This window comes from Malus domestica, chromosome 09 (assembly GCF_042453785.1).
Source record: "Malus domestica chromosome 09, GDT2T_hap1".
Taxonomy (NCBI): Eukaryota; Viridiplantae; Streptophyta; class Magnoliopsida; order Rosales; family Rosaceae; genus Malus; species Malus domestica.
The window spans coordinates 5,676,463-5,701,189 of NC_091669.1; the positions used below are offsets into that span (position 1 = coordinate 5,676,463).

Sequence of the window (24,727 nt, forward strand, 5' to 3'; positions counted from 1 at the left end):
GGTGGGGTTTTTCGGCTTTCAAACTTTGGATTTATATGCACCAGCATACACATAAAGATGGAAGGGAAATCGAGTTAATTGGTTGGACCAAAGCATTCCAAATTTATGTGTCGAGTCCAATGCAGACTTTTAAGAGACGTTGAAGATACCGTCAGCATGACCTTCTGTGTCAATTATACAACATTATGTGCAAGTTTCGTATGGTGTTGAAAGTGTTTCGCATCGAATATTAAAGTTTTACAAAATACGTTAAATGATCTCATGCTTCTACTCTCATCACCTTGAAATGCTTGGATGGTTACATTTTAGAATGGTTTTAAAGTATTGTATTCATGTATTTGACTAAATGGCCACACGTTTCCCACTACTAGGTATTCGTTGCCATGCGTTTAGTTTGAGTGACACCAATTTAGTTTAAATAACTTGAAGCTTCTTGTCCACATACTTAAACGTCACTAGATATTCATTTTTCTTACATTAAGATATGTTTATTAATAGACGTTGCGATTCTTCTTCCTTGGAAGTAGAAATTACTGCATTCCTATTGATTATATACTCACAGTTCGACATGTATGCATAAATAACTCACAGAAAAATACAAAATAAAAGGTTTATACATATGAGTAAAACTATAATTGGTGGGAAAATAAAAAATCCTACTTCCAAAAGAATGAGGCAAATAGGGGTGGGCGCTTCGGATCAAAAATTGAAATCGAAACATGGATCAAAAGGGACTCACTGAACGGTTCGAATTTTGCATTTTTGAAACGGTTTAGGTTTGAAACAAATCCGAAACTAAAATAATGTTTTGGTTTCGGTTAATATTTGGAAACGAACCGAACTGCATAATATTAAAAAAAAATCAATTTAATTAGAAAATTTGTTTTGATACATGAATTGTAGTATAATGGTTATTGGTTGCTGGGATTTATTTTCCCCTTTTGGTTTTGAAACAAACCCTAAAATGATTTCCTTGAATTTTAGTATGGTGGTTATCAATTTGGGTTTTAGTTACTATTAATTGTTCTTCTCTCCCGTTTGGGGGCCAAAACAAACTAAAAAACACTACGAAAATAAAATTAAAAGAATGATTGGGAACTGTAAATCGAAACAGACTTATAAGGTAAGCCCAATTTTTCAACGGGCCTATAAGTTAGGCCCAAACCGAAACCAAAATCGTTTGAAATCAAACCAAATCACAATAAATTTCAATTTCGATTTTACCTGGAAATCGAAGTGCAATAAATTTCTATTTCTATTTCGATTTTACCCTTAAAACCGAACGACACCAAATCGTGCTTGCTCGCCCCTAGAGGCAAATTATATATATACTAAAAGAGAAAATGAACTAAAACACTGTTCATAGTACAGTGTGATTCCGTTTTTGCCCCTGCTTCTTTTTTGTTATTCCACCTTTGCCGGTTTGCTACGGTGTGGGAACAAAATGGTGACGCGTGGTTCTTCCTTCTCGATGTTTCGACTTGCTTCTTTCTCGCACTGCTCTCACCGACTCACTTCTGTCAAATCTTTCTCTCGCAGACGAACCCAGCTTGACTTATCTTCCACCTCTTCCTTCGCCGAAGCAACTAAAAACCAAAAACCTACTCGCGGCTTCTTCCTCCCGATTTCGGAGCTTCTCTCTCTTCCTCTCTCTCTCTCTCTCTCTCTCTCTCTCTCTCTCTCTCTCTCTCTCTCTCCCGATTTCGGAGCTTCTCTCTCTTCCACACACGCACACACTCTCTCTCCCCTCCATTGAAGCACCTCCATACACAGGTATCGTTTCTCCCGTAATTATATATTTAATTATTTGAAAGTTAGTTCTTCTGTGTAAAATTCTTGAGCTTTTGCTTACATGCAATTTTCAATTTTCTACGGGTTTTTGGATGATTTCATGATTTAGCAATCCGCGCATTTTCCATAACCCTTTTTACGGAAAGTAAGCAATTTATCCTGCTTTAGATTTTGCCAAAGAAATTTATAATCTGGTGATTTTCTAGGGATCCAGGGATGGAAAAAGCTGTGAAAGCAGGGAAGAAGGTTGGAAAAGCAGGGCTCTTTCATTTGCTTCCAGAATTTCGTACCCTTATCGCAGTGTAGCTCTTGCTGCAATCTTCGTTTTCAGCCCTATTTCGCTTCAGGAACCTGTTCTTGGCAAAAACGACATCGTCGTAGAAGCAGCTTGAAGCTCCACCAGGTTTCGAGGCAAGATTTTCTCTGTATAATCTCACCAAACAATTATCAAATTATTATTGTTATTCTTCTGTTTGGAATTTGACTATTGTGATTAATTTAGATTTTTGAGGAAGCGGGAGGGTTTAATTTTACGGTTTAATTGTTTTCCACTAATATGATTGAATGGTAAATTAGTTGTATATATATTAAAAAAAAAAAAATCTGAATCTATCGCTCTCGAACTTGGCTCACCCGGGGTTTTTTTTTTTTTTTTAGGTTTTTGTTTGTGGCTCTCGAACTTGCCTGATCCACAAATTCAACTTTGACCTTTATATCTCCTCCTTGGCTTCTGTTTCTGTCTCTGACCTGTTCAACTTCAATTGAGCTTGAGTAAGCAATCCACACTTGCCTTCTTTTACATCCCAAGGATAATTGGTATCAAATATTTGCATTTTCATTGTTTGAAGTAGGAGACACCATTTTTTTCCTTGATTTTGTTTTTTCTAAAACTTAATGGTTCTGATTTCAATCCTCTTGCAGAAGATTGAGAAACAGAAGGTTGGAGGATTGGATGATCAAGTATTAACCCATTTTGAAAGAAAAGGTAAACCATGAAAATCCCAAAGTGATATCCCATGACCTACAACTATTTTCTTATCGGTCAAATCATTATTGGAAGCCTACTCGGAGTCTCCATCTCTTGGAAGGTAATTCTGGTGTTGTTATTAATTTTTTTGAATTATTTGATATGGGTTTTGTTTATTTGTGGAGTTAGATGCTTATTTATTGAAAAATTTTCTTTACTGTTGATTTTAGGAATTGATTGATAGGTTTGGTTTCTGGATTCTCTTTCTTTGTTGAATTTTTGATGATTTTAATTCTTAAAAGTTTGGGTTTTGTTTATTGATTGCAGTGTTGTATTAACTTGCTTTTGTTTATTGATTGTAGAGTTGTATTAATTTGCGTTTGGTTGGAAAGGCTGCAGAGATTTGATTCAAATTGGTGGATTTGGGTAAGAAAGAAACCTAAATCTTTTCTTCCAGTTTTTAAGAGCTGAATGGACATGCTCAGTTTGAAATACGTATTTAGATTTTTAAGAGCTGATTGGTACTTAAAGATTTTTATCATAAATTATTGTATTCTCTTGCAAAGAAGTTCATTTTTGACACTTACGTAAACTTTAACACCACTTCACCAGATAACTCAATTTCAATTAGAGAAAGACGAAGAGAAGAACTGGATTCATATCTGAGGATTTGGCGTCACTTTGAAAGAATTGCTGAAAAAAGAAGAGTTCAGCAATGAATACTTTGAGGTTTGTGATTCTATGTTTCAGGTAAATTGGAGATTTTGAATTAAGTTCGCTCAATATATTCTATGTTTCTAATCTCTCATTTGTTTACCCAATTCTGCTTTTGGATTTGATTCTTGACAGACGGGATGTTGTGATGATGTGTAATAATGTTTAGTATTCTTTTTTTTTTTTTCTTTTTTTTTTTTTTTTGGAATTTGGGAAATCAAATTATCCAATGGAAATAAACTGTTACTTTACAGTATGTCATCAACTTTAGAATGATAACAATGAATGCCTAAGTTATGATTAATGCCTCTATTAGTTCATTCGAATTTGATGTTATCTCATTTGGTCAAGAAGTATATACAACTGTCTTTATACTTAAGATAAATTAAGTACATTGGATAGCATCATTCGCTCTCTGTTTTTTCTAATTACTTTTTTTTTTAATTTATTTTCCACCTCAATTTTTTTGCCATGCCACGTTCATTTGGTTTTTTTTTTTTTTTTTCAAAGTTTGTAGGAACTAGCTGAAACCGAAAACCTCCACATAATGAAGATGAAGATGAGCCGGAAACAGTGAAGTAGGAAAATCAAGATTATGTAACATGTTCATAGTCTATTGAACTATTTCTAATAATCAGCATTTAATCTTTTGATCATTGTAATGTGTTGCTCATTTATCTTCTCAAACACCAGACATGTAAATATTGATTTATTCAAAACTTATTTATATATTAATAGTATTGTCTTGAACAGTGTTCTTAAAACCCGCAGCAAAGCGCGGGCATTCGTGCTTGTATTTCATATATTTGGACCTGCTTATCTATTGCTACTGTTCCCTAGCAACAGGTCTTGCTGCTTTACATGTGGCAGGTCCCTATTAACTTGATGGTTTTGTTGTATTTCTGCAGTTCTATGATATATGGGTGCACAAATGCAATAGCAAGAAGAAGTAGCGTTAAAAAGATGATTGGAATTGTCTGTGGAAATGGTCCAAATGGAGGGAAAGAACACATTGAGGCACTTCAAATTTAACGGATTTTAAGTTTCTTCTTTCGAACAAAGAAAAGGCAAATGGAGGTCGGAGGAGACCCAGAAATACGCAAAGTGGAAGTGTGCATTCTTTGAGGCCGATTTGGTTGGAACTTGGAGCCGAGATGCAAATGAGGAAAAGAAAAAATAAGGAAAGGAAATGCGCATCCAGGGAATCGAACCCTGGTCAGTACCGTGGGAGGGTACTATGATACCACTACACCAGATGCGCTCGCCCGTTAGAGAACCTTGTTTTTTGTTTATAACACGCAGCCCATACCCAATTTTCCACCATCCATTTGTAGGGTTGTAATTTTGGACATTTCGAAGTCTATTCCAATATAGGGTCCAATGTATATATGATTAGAATATAAATATAAATATTGTTCATGAAACCATTCAAATATTTGTTACCCAAAATGGTTCATAAGATTGATATAACTTAACAGCTTGGTCTCTAACAATGAAAAATCAATAGAAGTAGTCCTAAAGTTTGTCCATTTGGTTCTTTTGTTAGGTTTTCGTTAAATTATAGTTAATATCCCACCAGTTCAATGATGATTTTTTTTTTGTTGTTTTATTAGCACCCCACATATTGTTGAATATACCTCACATACTTAAAACATCTCACACTTACTTTTTAAACTTAAAAATATCTTAATACACCCCACTTACTAACCAAAACTACCCTCACACCCCACACATTTCATACACCCCCACACCAAAATCTACAAGTCTTCATCTTGTCCAAAAAAATAAATTTAAACCCTTTGCCTTTAGCACACAAACAGTGCGCATGGTTCTACTGCTTCAAGGTTTTCGTCAATTTAGGGGAATTAGGCTTTAGATGTGAATTTGATTTTAAACTCAGAAATGGCTACTTTGCTGGCTTTTCTGAAATAAAAAATCATGAAAGGACTAGTTGATTGTGCTATTGATGTGTCCGTGCAGATTCTCTGTTCTGCAAAATTGCACCACAAACCATCCTAAAAAACAAACAGCAAACATACCTGAAAATTTTTAGCAAAAGAAAAAAAAACAATACTACACTATCTCAAAGAAATGAATATTTCAAAGTACTTCATCTCTTATGTTGCAGAATCTTTAACATTATATATATAAACATAATCACAAGACATTGTGAGTGCACGTGTATATAAAATTATATATAATTTACGGGTGGTTAGGATTTTTTAAACGATTTGAGGCGTAGGAAGAAAATAATTGTTTTTCTTTACTTTTTAAGGTTTAAATAGTCATTTTATATAAATCATTTAACAATAAATATTAAGTGTTCAACAATTAGTGGAGTGCTAATAATAAAATCCTTTTTTTAAGGTTTTTTTTTCAGTTTTTTTTTTTTTTTTTTTTTTTTTAAGAATAAGTTTTTATGGTTATCCATATGGCTAACATAAAATATAATGAAAATACCAAATAATTTAGACAAACTCAATAACCACTTTTATCAATTTTCATTATTAGGGACCAAACAACATGGACCATTTTAACAAAAAATTAAATTTATTTTATGTGTTGACCTACCTATCAATTGACTATTATTTTAACTACACATGAGTGGTAGATTGAAACAAAACTATTATTTTAACCCGTACGTTTTGTATGTCGGTCAACTTGTGAGTTGACGCGAACATCAAACTTATAAATAGATAAATCCAAGCATAATTTATCATTGTTTGAAGTTTAGTGTCGAGATTTTTATTGTACACTGATGTATACCATACGACATGTGATCATTAAATCATTGTTCCTACATTTAACGCCCAATCATTACACAAGTGTATAATACTTTTAATTCCCCATTACAACGATTGGACTCTCCTTCCGACTCTTTGACTTGTTTTGTGCACGTTTGGTTTGCTTGGCCACCACCGCTTGGGAGGCTCCACCGGCCATAAAAGTTGCCACACTTTTCACTTCCCAATTTCTTCACATGTTTATCTCATTTCATCACTCTCACATCCTGACGAAGACCCTTTGACTTCACCGACAATCCACTTAACCAAAAACCACACGTGATCAAATGCCACCATGAATCAAACTTTTTCGCTCTCTATATAAACACCTTCTCTTCCACTTCCACTTCCCCACAACACAATACATTCTTTGCTAATTCCCACTGAGAGAAACAAAAAGACTCCTGCAATGGCCTGCTCAAGCTCTTCAAGACCCAGTTAGTGTTTATTCATTTTTCTTTCGCAATAATCTTACGGCTAAAACACGTTTTTCTTCCCTGTAGTACCCTCTAGTTTTCTCGAAACTCAACTTTCGTGTCTCGGTAGTTTGTTTTTTTCGTCATCATTTATGTTCACGGACATCCATCAACGTAAATACTATCTTGTTTGAAATTCAACAGATGTATAGTTTAGTGCGCGAGATTAACTGAGTCAATGTGTCACATATTGTGTTGAATTGATGGTAAACGTTGCTGTTTCATTTTTTTCTGCAGCAAAAGTTCAAGAACTCAACGTGTACGAGATCAACGAGCGAGATCGTTCAAGCCCTGCGTATCTCAGTTTAAGCCAGAAACCTGTGCATGCCCTCGGAGACCTTGTGCCCTTCACTAACAAAGTATTTTCCTTTTCCTTTAAAAATTATATTTACAAATAAATTTTCATTGGATTAGGTTTACATTTGCTAATATACCCCCGTGGTCTGAATGTAATTGCAGATATACACCGGAGATCTTCAGAAACGGTTGGGGATAACGGCGGGAATCTGCATTTTGATCGAAAACAAGCCGGAGAAGAAAGGAGATCGATACGAGGCAATTTACAGCTTCTATTTCGGGAACTACGGCCACGTGGCGGTTCAGGGGCCGTACTTGACTTACGAGGACACGTATCTGGCTGTGACTGGTGGGTCTGGGATTTTCGAAGGGGCGTACGGGCAGGTGAAGCTGCACCAGATTTTGTTCCCCTTCAAGATTTTGTACACATTTTATCTGAAGGGGATTGAGGATTTGCCTGAGGAGCTTACAAATGTGAAGGTTGTGGAGCCCGGCCCTGGTGTGGAGCCCAGCCCTGCTGCCAATGCCTGTGAGGCCCATGCCACCGTGTCCAACTTCACCAACTGATGAGAATTGCAGAAGGAATGAGAGGAATTGGATGAATTTGGTATTTTATTAAATGTTTTGTGTGTTTTGAAGGCAATGTATCGTTTTGAACAACGCATTTTATATAAGGAAAACTAATGAAAATGATTTGAAAACTTTGAATTTTAAGATAAGAACAAAATAAAGGGTAAAGTGAATAGTACCAGGATTGACTTTTAGGTATAAAAATGTGGTTTTTCGTTAAAGTAAACAGTACCAGAAGTTTCCCTTTTATATATCAAATGTCATGGCAACTTTTGATACTTGTTTAGTAACACTCTCAAGAAATGAATCTCAGAAATATGACCAAACAATTTCATCTCCAAGAAGAGTCAAACTAGATAAAGACTGATGTGAAGAGTACAACCACCACGAGTTTATAACAAAAAATCGGTTCAAGGCTTCGTCAACCTGCAAAGGTAGGATTACCGTTTGATCGACTGAACATGATATGTTATGTATTTTGGAATGGTTAGGTTAGAATTGGAAGGGAGAGGTTGGGATAGTTGTCCCTAATTTGGTGTAAACAACTCAACCGAATAGGTTCAAATTGAAATAAATAAAAGCATACAACAACCACCATCCATCTCTCACTGCAACAACCCCTCGCAACCCATCAAATAATCAACTCACGATGCCGCTTAAGACCCGCCACAACGCTCGCAACACTTACAAAACGTCGCAAAGAGGTCAGCTCGTCGAAATTAAGGAATGCTAGACTTTGTCGCCTGAACAGAGAAAGAAAAGAGGATGGCGACGAAGGCTGAGGGGATTGGCTTCATAATCCATGAGTTGTGTCAAGTTACATAACCCATCTTATTATGAACTCAATCTTTTATTCCGAATCCAGTCTGTATTACAATTTAGCTCATCAAACATGAGCTAAGTTACAAGTCCAATTTCAAGAAAATAACATATTCCAAACCACGAAACGAGCGTAAAACCATTAGAAAGGTGAGAGAGACCACAAGAGAAAAGAGAGGTGGAGGAGGAAAGATCGAATCGGCCTTTAGAGGCTAGGAAGTTTTTTGTTCTCTGTTTTGTAATCAAGAGTTAAATTAACAAAGAACTATGCTACAAAACTATTCGCCCCTTCATTTTATTAGGATATTAAGAAGCCCATTAGGATGCCAAGCTCACCAAGAATACCGCCATTAGTATACATCACGTCACAAGGCAAGTGAGATAAATATGATTACATATTAGAATCCCCCGAAGTCATGACCAAACTAGGCAACAAAATCAGTGTCTATCTTATTACTAGGTGTGATAACTTTTTTTTTTTTTAATTTTGAACAAAAATATATTATTTACACTAAGAGGGTGGAGAGTGGGGCTAAGTCTCACAATGGATTAACAATAATGTAGTTCAAATTCATCTTTGACATAAATACATCTCACTTACATGTGAAGAAGAATACTATTAGACCGTAATACTAAGTGACAAGTGTGATAATTTTTTAACTTGACTTGAAGTGAATGCAAGTGAATTCTGAACATGACATGATATTCCAAAAGGTGAATTGTCAATTTAGTCTTCGAATTATCATTTCAGTGAAAATTAGATCCTTAAACTATTTTTTTTTCTTCAGAAAAATCAGTCATTGAATTATAAAAATTTGTCAATTACATCCCTAATATTATATTCGAAACTATTATATTCAATTTTCCTTCAATTCAAGTCATGTTACTTGTATGTGATACACATTGGAGGGTACATTGGTAGTTTTTAACAAGAAATAGTGTAAGTTAACTTTGGAGAATAAATTAGACATTAGATTCACAACCTATATGAAATGTTAAGAGCTTAAAGCAAGAAAATGACGGTATTACACTCTAAAGTGTATTAAGTGACTTAAGTTGACAAAAATTGGATAAAATAGCTTTCAATATAATAGTAAGGATGCAATTAGCAAATTTTAATGAATTTAGGAACTTATTTTACCGAAAAATAATTCATATACCTAATTTTCATTGAAGTGTTAGTTCAGGGACTAAATCACTTCACCGTATTTCAAAATAAGTAAATTGATAGTCCATGTGGTAATTTACGTCACACTGAAACATTCATTAAATTTTAGGTTAATTAATTATTTGATACAAGATATGATGTGATTATTAGATAAGTTAAGTTATAAGCAGTGCAAATTACTCGATGAGTTAAATTATGATCAATTAAAAGTAATTCGACATCAGCACCATAAGTAAGTTAACCTAATCTCTCAAAATTATAATTTATTTATGCATTTGTATCAATTTACTTTCCTATAATTGCAAAAGATAAATATCTTTCTCGACCATTTTTCTAATATTTTATTCAGAAATAGAAAGGGAAATTGTTCTAAACCTTGTTAACGAGGGAATAGGATCCTCTTTGTAGGGATTCGGATGATCAATAAATTGTATCTGTTCATCGTACATCGTTTGGTTAGAAATTATTTTAAAATTTTAATTTAAAATTGAATATAAATAACACCTAACGAAAACTAGCCCTACGATATACGATAAATGAACACGATTGATTAATCTTCAGATCCTCACAAAGAAGATCCTTGTCTGTTAACAAGGACCATTTTTCTAATAATTTATTCAGAAATAGAAAGGGAAATTGTTCTAAACCTTGTTAAGGAGGACAACATGACTACTTAAGAAATATAATAATCAAGGATTAGCAAATTGACAGCAAGCCTAAACCTTTAGACTTATTTCTGCAACTTTGGATCTCTCGTCAAATTACAAGTATCAAATCTCAAACCCTCCCCCAAAACCAAACCAAACCCAAAAGAACAAAAATTCAAAGACAATGCTCCTCTTGCTCCTCCAACAACCCAACTGACAAAAATCTCAGACAGGCAGTTGTGGTGGTTTTGTTTGTTGGGGTCTCATCATCTTCTTCTTCTTCTTCTTTCTTCTCACTCATCTTCTAATGGTAATTGTCCAAGCTTCCAAGCTCAGCCTCCCAAACCCTTCTCTCTCCTCCCCTCCCCAAATAACGTCCCTCCAATTTGAACCCCATTCTCTCTCTCTAGCCCTCATGCACTCTGACTCCACTTTCTCTCTCTACCCCTCTCTCCCCTCCCCTCTTTCCCTCTCCTCCCTCCCTCCTCCCCAAACCCTAATTGCCCCTCCCTCATCATCCTCCACCTTCCTCCTTCTGCAAAACCCTAATTCTAGCCCCAACACCTGGACCCTCTTCATTGCCTCCGGCCCTCACAAAGGTGGGTCCCAGGTCCTGCTCAGGTTCTACATTCTGCAGAACCAGAAGCAATTCGTGAGGGCTCAAGTTGTTTGCACCCAGAAAGGGCTGAAATTTGATGGGAAATTGGGGGTTTTGGTTGATGCCTATCATGGGGTTTCGATTAAGCTTGCCGGGTCCGTCAATTTCTTCGCCATGTACTCAGTTTCGAGCTCACAGATTTCGGTTTTTGCTGTGAAAGCAGTTGGCGATGATGGGGTGGTTGTGAAGTTGATGAGGTGTGCTGTCATTGAGTGTTGCAAGCTTGTTTGGTCGATTAGCATTTCGTTTGGGTTCTTGATCCTAGGAGAAGATAATGGAGTCAGGGTTTTCAACTTGAGGCAGCTTGTTAAAGGGCGGGTTCGAAAGGCCAAGAATTTGAGCTCAAGTTCGAAAAATGAGGGCCGAAATTTGGGCTTGCCTAATGGGGTGATTGGTGACCAAGTGCATAGTGATTTGGGCGATTGTGGAAATAAGCATGGAGGCAGCAAATGTGGTGGCGTTGAGGGGAGTTTGGAGATAACTTGCAGTGGTAACTTGTGTGCGAAGAATGATAGGAATTATGTTTCTGGTAAGTATGCGAATTCTGCATTTTGGTTTTAATTTTGCTGATCATACCTTTTTGCACAAAATACAATGCAAACGTTCTCTGTACATTTGATTACACATCCATTGCTCTTTGTTGAGTGGGTACTTAATAGAGTTGGATGCTGGAACTTCTAATCTAACATTTCTCAAGATGAAAGCGTTATAAGTCTTTTAAATTATCGAGAACTTAAGCAAATCCGATGGCTAACCAATAAGGATAGCTTAACACACTTAAGTGCTATTCCCCAACCCCCCTGGCCCGGGGGGCCCTTCCTTTTGTTTCGAAGATAGGCTTATTTAGGTAGTGTCTTGATAGTTTGAGCAATCCTCATTATGTGTATGGGATATTTGTGCAAGAAGTTGAATGTGTTAACTCATAAAGGCATAGGCGCGGTAGAGGATTCAAAAGGTCATAAATATTCAGTGTAGGTTTTTCTTGGAAGTTTCAAACTTTCAAGACTGCATATAAGTTTTATTGTTTGCATATGATGGAAAAGGCTAAACTTGGATGGCTGGAAGGTTGTTGAAATCCATATTGGTGTTAACACTTTGGGAGTGCTAGGGTCAAGGTTTGATGGTGGGAAGTAATTCAGGTTTTCAGAATAGGGGTTTTTATTCGAAATCCAAAAAAAAGAAAGAAATGAGGTTAGCATTCCTTCAGTCCACGACTCTCAGTCTTGAGTTAAATTAGGGTTCATGATGGTGAAAGATCGTATGCATAGGCATCCCCATAATGCATTATCTAGATATATTTTGTATATTAACTAGCCACTAAGATGTTGGATCCTCTAGTAAATTAGTGTACTATCATATGCAGGAGCGTGTAAGTAAAAAGATATTGCCATCATGTGATCAAGTGAATGAATAATGTGGTTCTCAATTTTGATTTTATTCACGCAATCTGAAAGATCACGATTGGGATTTTAAGTGACCTACCATGATTGGCTTAACAAAACAGTCCTGTATTACCATGTTGAATCTTGGTGTCGGGCTTTTTCGGTGTTCTTGCTACTATTAAAGTGTCATGATCACTTTGTCTTAAACCAATACAATATACCAATGGATCTTTATGTACATCCAATACCTTATTGATCCTTATGAGAAATTCGTGTTAATATGGTTGTACACAAACTCTTTCTCACAATGACTGGTCTATCACCAGCACGTTACGGCTTAATGTGGGAGGAGGGGTTGTATTGTAAACAAGATCTTTTCCATTATATGTTGTAACTTTGCCGGTAACATATCTATTCATGTTACATTATTTAGGCCCGTCTCTTAAGCCTGAACTACTTGTAACTTATCTATGTGTTTATCTGTAATTTCCACTGACAAATTGTTTTTTAGGTATTTCTTTTTTACCAGGACATGGGTGCTACTCATATAAGCAGGGTGCTGTCCTTTGGTTAAAATCATAAGGATGCCTCTAGATGGTAAATCACTGATTAGAAAAGTAACTTAACTTTCTTCTCATTGAATTGGAATCTGTAGCTCATAGACAGATTCTAACCTTTAACCCCTCGAAAATTCTCTACTTTAGGGCATATATAGTTCTGTAGTATGTTCATTGGATAACTGCACCTGTTCATTTTTAGATGGAAGTGAGTTCCATTGATTCTTGGTTTTAGATTCATATGAACTTGTGTTGCCCTTAGCTAATTGACTAGTGTCTCTAATGCTGTGTTTAACCTTGCAGTCAAGCAGAGGTCTGTTAAACTGAACCAAGACTCTTGTGAAGAGGGAGTATGTTTTGTGGAATTCAAGGGAAAGGAGTTTGAAACCTCAAAATCGAAAAGAACGATACCAGCAAAGGCAATTTCTATTGAAGCACTATCCCCCAACAAATTTTTAATCTTGGATTCAGATGGAGGTTTACGCATTTTGCACCTCTCCGGTCCTGTAATTGGATCAGAAATAACTTCTTGCGTGCAGCAGTTGCCTCACATTATGAAAGTGCAAAAGCTGGCTGTTCTTCCTGATATAGATTCACGTATGCTTCTCCTACCAATTACATTTTAAATATCTTTCATGCTTACATGTAGGAGCACCGAAGGTCTTTTGGATTTGCAATATGGAAACAAAAGAAGTTGATCATCTTAATGTGTGGATAATTGTAGGGTGTAGCTTGGTTTGTATTTTTATGAATGAAACACTTAATGTTAAACTTTAGAGATAGATTCAACAATGAGGCTACTCTTCACTAACTCTTTGCCCTCTGAAACTTGGAAACCTGCCATCATTTTGCAGGAACTCAATCTGTTTGGGCATCAGATGGATACAATTCTGTGCAGATGATGTTGGCATCTGACGTGGATATTGCAGAAAATGGGAAAAATGACAGTGAGGAAAAGCTGATTCATGTCTCAGGTTTTCGTTGTCCCATAATTTACTCATTAAATTTGAAATCATGTTGTATCTTTCTTTGTAACATCTCGAATAAAGATTGTGATGTTGTTTTAATTTTATCATCAGTGGAGGTCCAAACTTGTTCATCAAACATTTGGACCCAATGATCCCCTAATTGATAGTGTCATTTGCATTTTATTTACCGTATAATTTGAAAGTTGGGGTCATGTGCTCCCTATTGTTTTTTATTTTTTCAGTATTTCACACTTAATTCTTTTTTCTGTGCTAGTTCTTCTTTCAGTTTTTGCCAGCGAAAAAATTCAAGATCTTATTCCTATGGCTGCAAATGCTATTCTGATTCTTGGACAAGGTATGTGGTTTTTTTTCTTCTCCTTGTACTTTAGATATTACTTTATATGCAATAAGTATTGCTGGATTTGAAATATAGATAAAAGGCTGATCGTCATATGTGATTGCATTTTATCCCTCTTAAGCAGGAAGCTTGTACACATATGCGATTTCTTGAAGTTGCATAGTTACGCCCACCTTTTCTAGTTGGTGAGCAGTTTGTCTTGAACCTATTCACTCAAATATATATTTTTTCTTCTGTGGCTGTAATATAAGGTGGTTTCTTCTCAGGACTTCTGAATTCCGGGCTTAAAGGAGCTCTGCCAGTATGATTGTGATCCTGGGGTAATGTTCTCAGGACTCGGAAACAAGTTGTCATGTCTACTCTGTATTTTAGTATGGAGTCTTAACTCATATTTTGATTTTTGCAGGTGCCCTTCTTTTGTTCTTTGATTTCCATGGTACCTTGCATTGTCTATATTGCCAAAGTCAGGAGTTGCAGTTTCCCCTTTACTCTAAAGTGATAAAGACTTTGAGAATGCTGAGCTGTTGAAGGTATGCACTGTCATTTAATTTTTTTGTAATTGGACAGATCAAAAGAAGTTAATTCAGACTATGGGCTGTGGATTTCAATGATAGTTTGCATTCATTTGCTACATGGTAGTGTAGAGATCATATAGGTTGACTCTTGTTTTTCTGCTAATGTAAAAGTGTTAACAGTGGAGTCTAAATGAGTCCGTGAGGGGTCAAAGGGTTTTCGGCCAAAGTAGCCATTCTAGTCTCAAATACTTGTGTTTGGATTTAAGAGCTTGTTGTACATGTAACCGATAACAAGGATTCAAGAAGGTTGTGGACTGTTCTTACTTTAATCTGGTATTGGATTCTTAATGTTTGCTGTCATTGTGTGGTGTGCATCACTACTGGACGTGTGCATTATACAGTTGAGATCATTCAATCTTATCAAATCTTTTCCCCTCCATTTTAGGTGGTATGGAATTGGGACCAGTTGCGTGCCTGCCATTAATTTCCGAATTCTTAAGGTTGATTCTTTCAGCAACGGAAAGCTACTTCTGTTGTTCAACCTAACTCCAGGAGCTACAAGTTTGTCATATGTCAATGTATTCGCTGGTGGTTCTTTTGTGTTGCCTCATGTCGAGCGTGTCTCTATTCCGAGGTTTTCGACTGGAGAACTGAAGTGCATTCGCCAAAGGCAAAAAAAGCTATGAGACGGCTGGCAAGGTCTGAGACTGATGTGGATGAAACTCCGGACATTACGAGACTTTCAGTTCGTAAAGCTTGCAAGGTCTGTAATAACACTTCTAACTTCGCAGTTCTCACCACATATGGACTCTGCGTAATAACGCTTTTTATTGAACTTGATGCTTACGATTGTCTAGTACTGCTGTTGATGATATGGAAATGGAAAATATACTAGTTTTCATCAGCATTAGTAAAACCCCTACTTTCTGTCTCTGAACTTGCAACTGAAATTCTACTGTGGCGGTATCTCAACTCAAACTAGCATTTTCCTGTCTTTAATTTTTCCACATGATAGTGCCTGATTAATTCGGAATAACGTCATAGCAACGTTGTCGTTACTGGCAAGTTTCTCTCCTTTCTGTGAGACCTTGCCATTCACAGGTGAAATTTCTCTGGAAACAAATGTTTTTAAGTGTTGGATTTAACAGACATCTTTGATTTACGAGGACAGTAATTACCTTAGCCGAAAAAGAAAATAAACGGACAATTATATCCAGATAAGACCAGATTATTTCCTCCTCCTTCCTCCTCTCGAAATGCGCAGTGAAGGCTTTAGAGATTAAATGTGGGGTGGGGTTTGGTGGTTTGGACCGCAGCTGAAACCTACGTTGCATACACAATCGGACAAAACTGACGACCATGATGATGAGGGTTCCAGAGGGGTTGGGGCATCCCAATAATTTGAGGATGGCTTGAAGAGGGAAAGGGATCCTCTCATGATCCCTTCCTTCCATGGACCAAAATATAGATAATATCGGCGAAATCGTTTTTTTGAGATGAAGATATTTTGTGACTTATCCCTTTAATTATCGTTAATGTATCGCGATAATATCGATATTATTGCAAGATGAAACCCGAAAATATTTGAAAATTTTTGAAAAATCTCACATGATCCCTTCCTTCCATGGACCAAAATATAGATAATATCGGCGAAATCGTTTTTTTGAGATGAAGATATTTTGTGACTTATCCCTTTAATTATCGTTAATGTATCGCGATAATATCGATATTATTGCAAGATGAAACCCGAAAATATTTGAAAATTTCTGAAAAATCTCAATCTTGTGCATAGAGGGATTTCGAACCCCTCCCATGTGACTCTTTCAACGCCTTGACCACCATATCACTTATGTTTTTGTGAAAATATGCTAAAATATTTATATATATGGTTTTGTTTTGAATTCTTTTTGCAAGAAACAAATTTGCACATATTCCAAATTTTTTTGTGGTATTATATTTTAAATTGTGTCAATTAATTACTTAGTCAATGGCATGTGTTTTTTAATTTTTCTATTTTTTATTTGGTCACTTATATGTAGGGCTGGAAAAAATTCCCGAAAATCCCAAACCAAACCGAAAAAGTCCCAAATCCAAACCAAATCCATCCCAAAAAATACCGAAATTTTCAATATGGGATTGGTTTCCAAACCCCATTTGTTTGGTAATCCCGAAATCCCAAAAAATACCGAAGCATTCGGTTTCCTATTGACTTTTGGGTTTTGGTTCTTGAAAGCCATTGAAATTACTACATATATAAATGATTATGGTGTGTTTAAACTTCTTTTATAAATTATTACATATTTTCTACACTCACAATGTTTGCCAGCTCACTATATAATCAACTTAAATCAGTTAAATCCATCATGCAATGCATTTCCTTCCAATTTTTTGTGATAAACTAATAGATAATTGACTAAATAAACATCCTGCAAAGTTTCAATAAAAATTTCCAAGTTTTTCTTACAATTTTCTTGGTTTTTATTCAATTTTTATCGATATCAATAATATCCCGATATTTCCATTGAAATTTACTTGTTTTTGGACTACCGATATTTCCGATATCATCGATATTTTAGACCATGCTTCCTTCTAATCCACTAAGTTCGGGAATCCGAACTATTAAAATTTGATCAAACGGTTACAAACAGGGGTTTAGTTTAAAAATTATAATAATTTTAGTTATTGAATCAAATTTCAATGATCCGAATTTTCGAACTTGATGGATTAGGAGAAAGGAATCCAGAGATTATCTCTTTCGCTTGACGAGGGATGACAAGGATGTTGACAATCACATGACATGGAAACTCACACGCACAGGCACACGCACACGCACACGCACACGCACAGAGAGAGGTTCACTCACTCTCTCTCTCTCTTCTCTCTCTCTCTCTCTCTCTAAGACACACACAGTCTGCTCTCCAGTTCTTTCTGCCCACACTTTTTTCTTCTTTCCATCGAGATCCAGATATAGGTCCAGGCCAGACCGAAAGCAACCCCATATTGTTATCTGCTTGCCAGATCAACTTATTTGCTGTTTTTACCCATTTCCCCAAAAATTATAAATAAAAAAAACCGCATGTGATTTTAATATTTGGTTTCATATATCACAAGTTTTATGCACTCTCATAATCTCATTGGTTTAGACTTACAGAGGTCCAAGGAGGTAAATAATAGGCCGATATTTGCACTACGTAGGATAATATATATTCTGGTTGGTCACATTTTTTTGTTATAAAAATTCTCTATAGGCTTTCTATGCTTCAAAGGGATGCGTTGCTAATGTTGTTGATAATATATCAGTAATATTTATATCTGCTTTAGTGACTACAGACACATTATTAATGATATATTGCTTAGGCTTCTTGATCTGGTATCCCCGCAGATTCATGATATCTACATTCAATTGTGCCTCGGAGACAATCGCAGCATGCCCGTCCAGTGTGCTGCTTTCACGACATGCTTTGGTTTCGAGTGTCTTCCGTTGTTCTTCTAGCGCCAGAAGAAGTTGTGTCCATCCCGAACATATGCCACGTCCTCCAATGACCACATGTTCTTAATAAAATACGAACGTATGTTCCATAGCCATACTATTCAGAGTTAAACATATCCGTTTAATTCCATAATTTAAAACCCATGTTACCCCTATCCCTATGCTCACCTGATTGAATTCAATTTCCTGACACTTCTCTGTCAAAAAGTTAAACACATTCACACAAGTAATCAAATCACATCTCCCCTGACTTCACTCCCAGCAGGCAGCAGTTTCCCAGATGGGGAAAGTTGGGCACACCAAATAATGCACTCACATTTTCAAATGCTAAATTTGGTTGGACTGTTTGATACCAAAAAATTCAACACCATAGTACTATTTGCAATGCTAGTCCTTTCATAAAGCACAACTACAAACCAAAATTGCTTACCCTATGGCCCCACGTTCCAGTGGTTATACATGAATTTTGAGATTCTTTGGACCAATTATGTTGTTAGTTTTGCACACGTACACCTCTCAAATCTTTGGCTCTCCGCAGAGTAGTGGTGAATTGTCATCTTTCAACCTTTGCATTTGGTAAAAAATCCAATAGAAGCATAGGAAAACTATAGTCTGTGTAGGAAAGATTATCTCTTTCAATTAAGATATAGTCTGAACGGCGTCACTCGTCCAATAAATGTTTGTCACGTGTTTAAAAAGTAAATCACTTGTCCTGCCACTTGATGAATTGGTAACGTGATTGTATCTCTTTGGCCATAGGAGTATTTTTCTTTTCAAATGACGGACAATTGATGTTTTATCCGTAATATGTCGATATCACTATGGCCAACAAACGTATAAACATATTATATGTACTTGTTTGACAATATCAATGCACGTATTTTCTTTTGAAAAACCCTAAAGAATTTACCCTCGATTCAAGTATTTGAAAATCATACCATAAAGTTATAGAACTGTGTATAATTTTGAAGAGGTAAAAATATAATCTTGTCTCTCAAAATTTGTACTGCAGCCTGCAGCTTTTCCCTTCACTATTTCTTTTTTTTTGGTCGAGCTCTTTTGGAAGGAGAAAGCGAATGAATTTTTACCCTTTATGTGCGTGTGTGAGTGTATCATTGGCAGCCAAAGCGGCAATACTTATTTCATGTGCTACTCTTTTTTATTCGAGCGATATTCTAACTTAACCAAAATTACACTGGTGCAATTCAAACTTTGAAGTAACATTGTTTTAGCCAAATTGCTTACGTCCAAGCCTATCGTATGCCGACATGTTTAATCCCACACAAATATAAAACTCATTTAAACTACATCTTCCCACAAACAGGAGCACATTTACAGAATTTGGAAGTCTGCATGTTTTCATGCTGACTAATTATAAAATTCAAACCCCTTAAAAGAAAACCATTCCAAATTGAGAAGTCAGAATAAGGAAAAGCTCACTCCATTTAATCTCCACCATGGAAGACTCACCATACGGTTCGAGAAGGCGAGATGAGCCGGAGTTCAACCTGAGAGCGTGGGCTGTGAAGGCCAGAATCAGCCGCGAAAACCCGAAGTCTAGAAGGTTTTCGGCTTCTTACATTCGAAGCTTCAGAGAGGACACAAGTTCTTTCAGATCAAACATTACAATCTCCAGCACTGCTTCTTCCCCTGGCTATAACTTAAGAGGTACCCTTCTCTATGCTTCACTCAAAACCGAGTTTTTTAATCCACCATTTCTCATAAAAAAAAAAAAAATCCTCCTTTTTGGCAGATGAAATCGACCCGGCAACGTACTCATTCACCACAGCCCTCAAAGGTACGAAATCATGATCGTGAAAGCATATTACTAGTTCAAATTCAAATTATTATATACAGCTCAGAAATTCTCTGTGCATGACGTTCGGTCTTTATTAACGTTCTTAAATAACAAAGGAAGATAGATGTCGATTCCAAAACCAGACTAATATAAATTTTCTGTGCAGAACGTCTCATCTTTATTATTGCATTCTATATTAAAAAGCAGACGTTTGTTCCACAGCCGGACTAATATACAAGATTTTGTGTTGTTCTTGCAGCATTGCAGGCAAGGTCCGCTCATCACAGTTGGGAAACGTCATCACCGGAAGGGTTTGCTTTGAATTCAAAGTGGAACGAAGCAGAGAAATACATATGCAACCCTCTATCAGGGCAGGTTCCAATGGAGTGTTTATCTGCAAAAACACTTAGCGGAAGATCGTTTCGAAACGTAACGAATCGAATCACAATGTCTGCACCTCTTGTTTACTCTTCCCACTCAAGACCAATCCATACAACCAACATTGCCAAGCCTTTTTCTAATCCTACAAAAGAAGATTTGGCTCGTCAATTTCCAATTCCAGGTTCAGTCATTTTTCTTCTTTTCACACCTCTAATTATTTTTGTATTTTGCTTCTTCTGGTATTGCTTTTTTCTTTCACCAAGAGCTGTTTCACTTCAAAGTTCAGCGATACAAAGACGTTTGGTAAAAATAAAATGTTTTGCTAACCTTCAGAAGATGCTTTAATAAAAAAGCGGAGTTGAGATTTTAATAAATATTTTTAATTCTTGTAATACCCTCGTTAATTTTAAAAAATGACATAACACATTTTATCTTTGGAGAACAAAGTGATCACCACCTACAATTACAAACCCCAACCTCTTACATCACCACCAGCATTGTTACCACAATCGCACCACCACCATTGCCACCACAACCACAACCACATTTCTCGCCAGCATCGCCGCCCCTACCACCGTTGTTACTTTTGCACCCAAACCACCACACCCAATTATTGGCACCACCACCATCACCACCACTGCCCACTATCATGTCCAAATTTGTCATTATATGTAATTATATTGTTTTTTTACACTGGTTTTCATCTTCACAACACTTTTAAACATGTAGTTTATCAAACACTCAACTGTTTTATTTTACATTATTCTTAAATTGCAGCAAAAACAATTTTAAGAAAAGCACTTTAAAAAAAAAAACACAACAATCTAAAACTAGCCTTTATTCAATTCAAAGGCCCAATATAAACGAGGTGTGGCATTTCTCATAGAATGATAATTACAACTTTCAATCACAATTTATTTTTAATGCAGGGAAGCAAATAGATGGAACGAGAGATGTGGGAACTCAAAGCACTCCTCCTGATTTGAGTTCAAGTAGTTGTCCTAGCTCTACTTCAACCCCTCCGATCGTAGTGAGATCGTCAAATCGATTTCGAGGAGGAGATTCGTCTAAAACAAGTGCAAAATCAAAATCTGATGAAGAGGTATGTTTTTGCTCATATTTGTAACTAAATGCCAGAATTAGCCATGTTGTAGGTTTTTAAGACTAATGACAGCGAAATAAGCACAAATAGAACCGATTTACAAACTGTTTAAGATTAGAAGGACAACCTGTAGTCATTTTATTGCTTGTTTATTGTCTTTGCATTGAATATTTTATTAAAAATTTGTGACCTATTACATGATATGCATTTGGGATGCCGGCAGCGTTTCTCGTGTTTTTAATTAATGATTTGTTTCTGAAGATGGGACAACTAAATGAAGGTGGGTTGGTGTCATAAAAAATAGAGTATTCCCTTCAAGGTGAGGGACTAGCAGATTGAATTGGTCCCTCTTTGGTTTTTATGTGCTTTCCAGCACATAAACTCTCTTCTCGGAATATCATTTTGCCTCCAATAAGAAAAGAAGAACCTTGGGTAGGGTATGCTGTCACGGTGTGTCGGACCGTGTGCATTAGGCGTTGTATTCACAATGTCACATGGAGTCGAATAGTATCAAATACAATTAGACTCGTCCTTTTGTAATAGTATATGATTATTACGTGACAATACATTATTAATGTGTGATATTGACAACTGTATTATCTCGAGTGTAGATAAGTTTCTATCCTCTCTAAGTTGCAAGACAACTTGCATGTCCACCACCACTTTGCATTAACTTTTTGCCTTGAATTATGCAGGAACCATGTGTTCCTTTTTTACCGGATTTGGATCAATTCAAATTATGGGAATTTTAGAGATCCTCACATATTAGTCATTCATCGTGCATTGTACGATTAGAAATCATTTGATATTTTTTATTTAGAATTATACACAAATAGTACTTAATGAAAACTGATCGTACGATATATGATGAACAACTACAATATAAGGATTCCTATAATCCCACAAAGTGAATTCGGAAAAGATCCTCTTCCATTTTACCACCACCTTTTTGTTTTTGTGTGGAAACCCTGAAGATTCTTTCAGTGCAAATCTTAAAAAGGATTCTTCACTTTTTCTCCCCCCCCTTTTGATCTTTGGGGTTCTCACTGAACCAACAGGATTCCCTCTGAATTCTCTTTGTGAGGATCCTGAAGATTCGTGAATCGTATCCATTTATCGTATATCGTGTTCTTAATTTTTATCAGGTACTATTTATGTTTACTTTTAAATAAATAAATTTAATATGATTTTTTACTGCATAATGTACAATAAACGAACACAGGTAATGAATATCTGAAATTCTCACAAAAAGTATCTGGATTCCTCACTGAAAATGCCACATCACTTATTTATTGGTTCATCTTTTTGGAAAAGATGGTCATGTGTTTCCGGGTTTGTTACTTGAAGATTTCACTGTTTAAGTGCAAATTTGTTGGGAATTGGATCCCCTCCTGACACAAATAAACTGAGCTTAAGGATTCGGGCCGTTGAAATTTGATCCAACAGTTACAATTATTATATCTTTTAGAGGACTCCTTTGTTTGTAGACGTTTAATCAAATTTCAACGATCCGAATCCTGCTCAGGAGACTTAGTTTATTTGGGTCCGGAGGGAATCAGTTCCAATTTGTTGCATCTTTGGACTAGGTGACTGAGTCATGTCCTTTCAAACTTTTTGCTAGGGTTTGTGATCATTAACTTGTACATGTTGTGATGGAGATTGTCATTTGATGGTGTCTAAGAAGGAAGAGGATTCGCTTCAGACCTTAGTGTTCGGAGCCTTCTTATCAAGGCATCATGCTGATTGGTGTGCAAGTCAAATCAAGACCGTTTGTTGTGTGTGGTGGGCCAAAAAAATGAATTAATGAAGACTGTTGAATTCAATTTCTTCGACCCAGATGATTTAATGAGGAGGCTTCGAACATTAAGGTTCGGAGTGGATTCTCTTCCATTTAAGACCATGTGATTTACCATGGTGACTGATGGTTGCAGAAAGTGACACTAGTCTACTCTAGCTATTCACCTAACACTACACTTCATTTGAAATTGTTAGTCTCCATCTAGCCCCTAGCAACCATGATATATTCTCGTATCTCTATGTCAATTATTACGTAATATAACTGATGAGTGAGATGGATAGATAGGAATCTCCATATTAAGTTTTTCTTCCAAAATCAACTAAATTTTGCACCATCCAAATTTTGGTCAAGCACAAACTAGAGCCGTCCCTGATATTTTAAGTGCGAGAGAAACTAACTAGGTTAAAGGGGTTTCTTCTTTCATATACCAGAAGCTTCTTGTTGCTTTATTTTATATTACTTTCCTTATCAAATTACCAAATATATAAAAGATGCAATTGAAAATAAAAGGAAAGAGATTTTATGTATGTGGCTACATAAAATGCAGGTGGAAGTGAAAGATACAAAAGAAGAAACAAAAAGAGAAAAGCAAAAGCAAAAGTGCAGGCAAGGTGGGTGCTTGTCATGGATGAGAAGAAGGTACCGAGAGAAACATAAACCAAAAAACAAGAAGAATAACTTTCTTTCTCATCTGAATCTCAAAGGGTGCTGAGAAAATTAAATTATTATCAGGAGCTGAAATTATTAATATGGTAAAAAAAGAAGAAAGAGAAGTGAACATTTGCAGGGTGAAAGCAGAGATTCTCTGTGTCTTTTGAGAAATCTTTTGCAGAGAGGAAATAAAAAGAACAATCCATCAATGTATTATTATGTTTATGTTTTATGCAGTAATAATTTGAGTCACTGATGATATTAACGTTTTTGTTCATGTTATGTTCAAATTGGCTGACAGCTTTGGGCTTCACTTATGTTTTTCGTTTGTGCGCTTTTGAATAGGATTCGAAATATGAAGATCTTGGAGTAAATATTTTAAGCTTGGGAAATTAAAGGCTAAGTCGTTTTTCAGAGCGGTTAACTTTTATCTAATTTATTGATGACAAAGCACTAATCATATTGATCGCATATCTAAATCATCTCAAAGTATTAATAGTATCAACAACGCAGATGCAACTTGTCCACATTTTAATAAATATACTTAACCGTAATGCGAAAACCGTTTTGAAGATATGTGGGTGGGATAAACTTTACATAACTTTCATCATCATTGGTCATCCAGTCGTGTATCAATTTGTATGCCAAAAAAATTTGAAAATAACGAGAGGTTTCGAAAAAGAAAAATGGAAAACCTTGACAATCCAGAACTATCTTATAATGATGTATATCAAGTTTACGAGAAATTTTTAGTTGTGACGGAAATACGGATAGTACACCACGTGTTTTTATGTAAGTGGTGGAAAATTCTAATTTTTAAATTATTAACTTTTTAAC

The 24,727-nt window shown here is 36.0% G+C and overlaps 3 protein-coding genes, 1 long non-coding RNA gene and 1 other non-coding gene across 9 annotated transcripts; 4 read left to right on the forward strand and 1 right to left on the reverse strand.

The window, feature by feature from the left end:
* Positions 1–1,393: 1,393 nt before the first annotated feature.
* LOC108171993 (uncharacterized) lies at positions 1,394–4,899 on the forward strand. 4 transcript variants are annotated; one of them, XR_011571097.1, is made up of 7 exons: positions 1,394–1,773; positions 1,998–2,202; positions 2,449–2,562; positions 2,713–2,879; positions 3,121–3,184; positions 3,371–3,508; positions 4,381–4,899. It is a non-coding gene; the product is annotated as an uncharacterized lncRNA (long non-coding RNA). The 4 variants fall into 4 exon arrangements; XR_003775957.2 differs by lacking the exon at positions 4,381–4,899 and adding an exon at positions 3,983–4,222; XR_011571096.1 differs by lacking the exon at positions 4,381–4,899 and adding an exon at positions 3,983–4,222 and having other exon boundaries at positions 3,371–3,487.
* TRNAG-CCC (transfer RNA glycine (anticodon CCC)) lies at positions 4,663–4,733 on the reverse strand. Its single transcript has one exon. It is a non-coding gene; the product is annotated as a tRNA-Gly (tRNA).
* Positions 4,900–6,550: 1,651 nt separating the features above from the next.
* On the forward strand, positions 6,551–7,729 carry LOC103411240 (allene oxide cyclase, chloroplastic-like). Its single transcript, XM_008349886.4, has 3 exons — positions 6,551–6,692; positions 6,969–7,090; positions 7,191–7,729. The coding sequence occupies exons 1-3, from the start codon at positions 6,665–6,667 to the stop codon at positions 7,593–7,595; spliced, it is 555 nt and encodes a 184-aa protein (XP_008348108.2). The 5' UTR covers positions 6,551–6,664; the 3' UTR covers positions 7,596–7,729.
* A 2,568-nt stretch (positions 7,730–10,297) lies between these two features.
* LOC103442503 (uncharacterized) lies at positions 10,298–15,574 on the forward strand. 2 transcript variants are annotated; one of them, XM_008381300.4, is made up of 8 exons: positions 10,298–11,419; positions 13,133–13,426; positions 13,684–13,803; positions 14,072–14,152; positions 14,280–14,340; positions 14,422–14,475; positions 14,562–14,685; positions 15,116–15,574. In XM_008381300.4, the coding sequence occupies exons 1-5, from the start codon at positions 10,540–10,542 to the stop codon at positions 14,306–14,308; spliced, it is 1,404 nt and encodes a 467-aa protein (XP_008379522.2). In that variant the 5' UTR covers positions 10,298–10,539; the 3' UTR covers positions 14,309–14,340; positions 14,422–14,475; positions 14,562–14,685; positions 15,116–15,574. The 2 variants fall into 2 exon arrangements, with proteins under 2 accessions (XP_008379522.2, XP_008379521.2); XM_008381299.4 differs by having other exon boundaries at positions 10,321–11,419; positions 14,277–14,340.
* A 3,781-nt stretch (positions 15,575–19,355) lies between these two features.
* On the forward strand, positions 19,356–24,142 carry LOC103442502 (uncharacterized). Its single transcript, XM_008381297.4, has 5 exons — positions 19,356–19,828; positions 19,914–19,958; positions 20,218–20,520; positions 21,269–21,441; positions 23,787–24,142. The coding sequence occupies exons 1-5, from the start codon at positions 19,618–19,620 to the stop codon at positions 23,949–23,951; spliced, it is 897 nt and encodes a 298-aa protein (XP_008379519.2). The 5' UTR covers positions 19,356–19,617; the 3' UTR covers positions 23,952–24,142.
* The last annotated feature ends 585 nt before the right edge of the window (positions 24,143–24,727 follow it).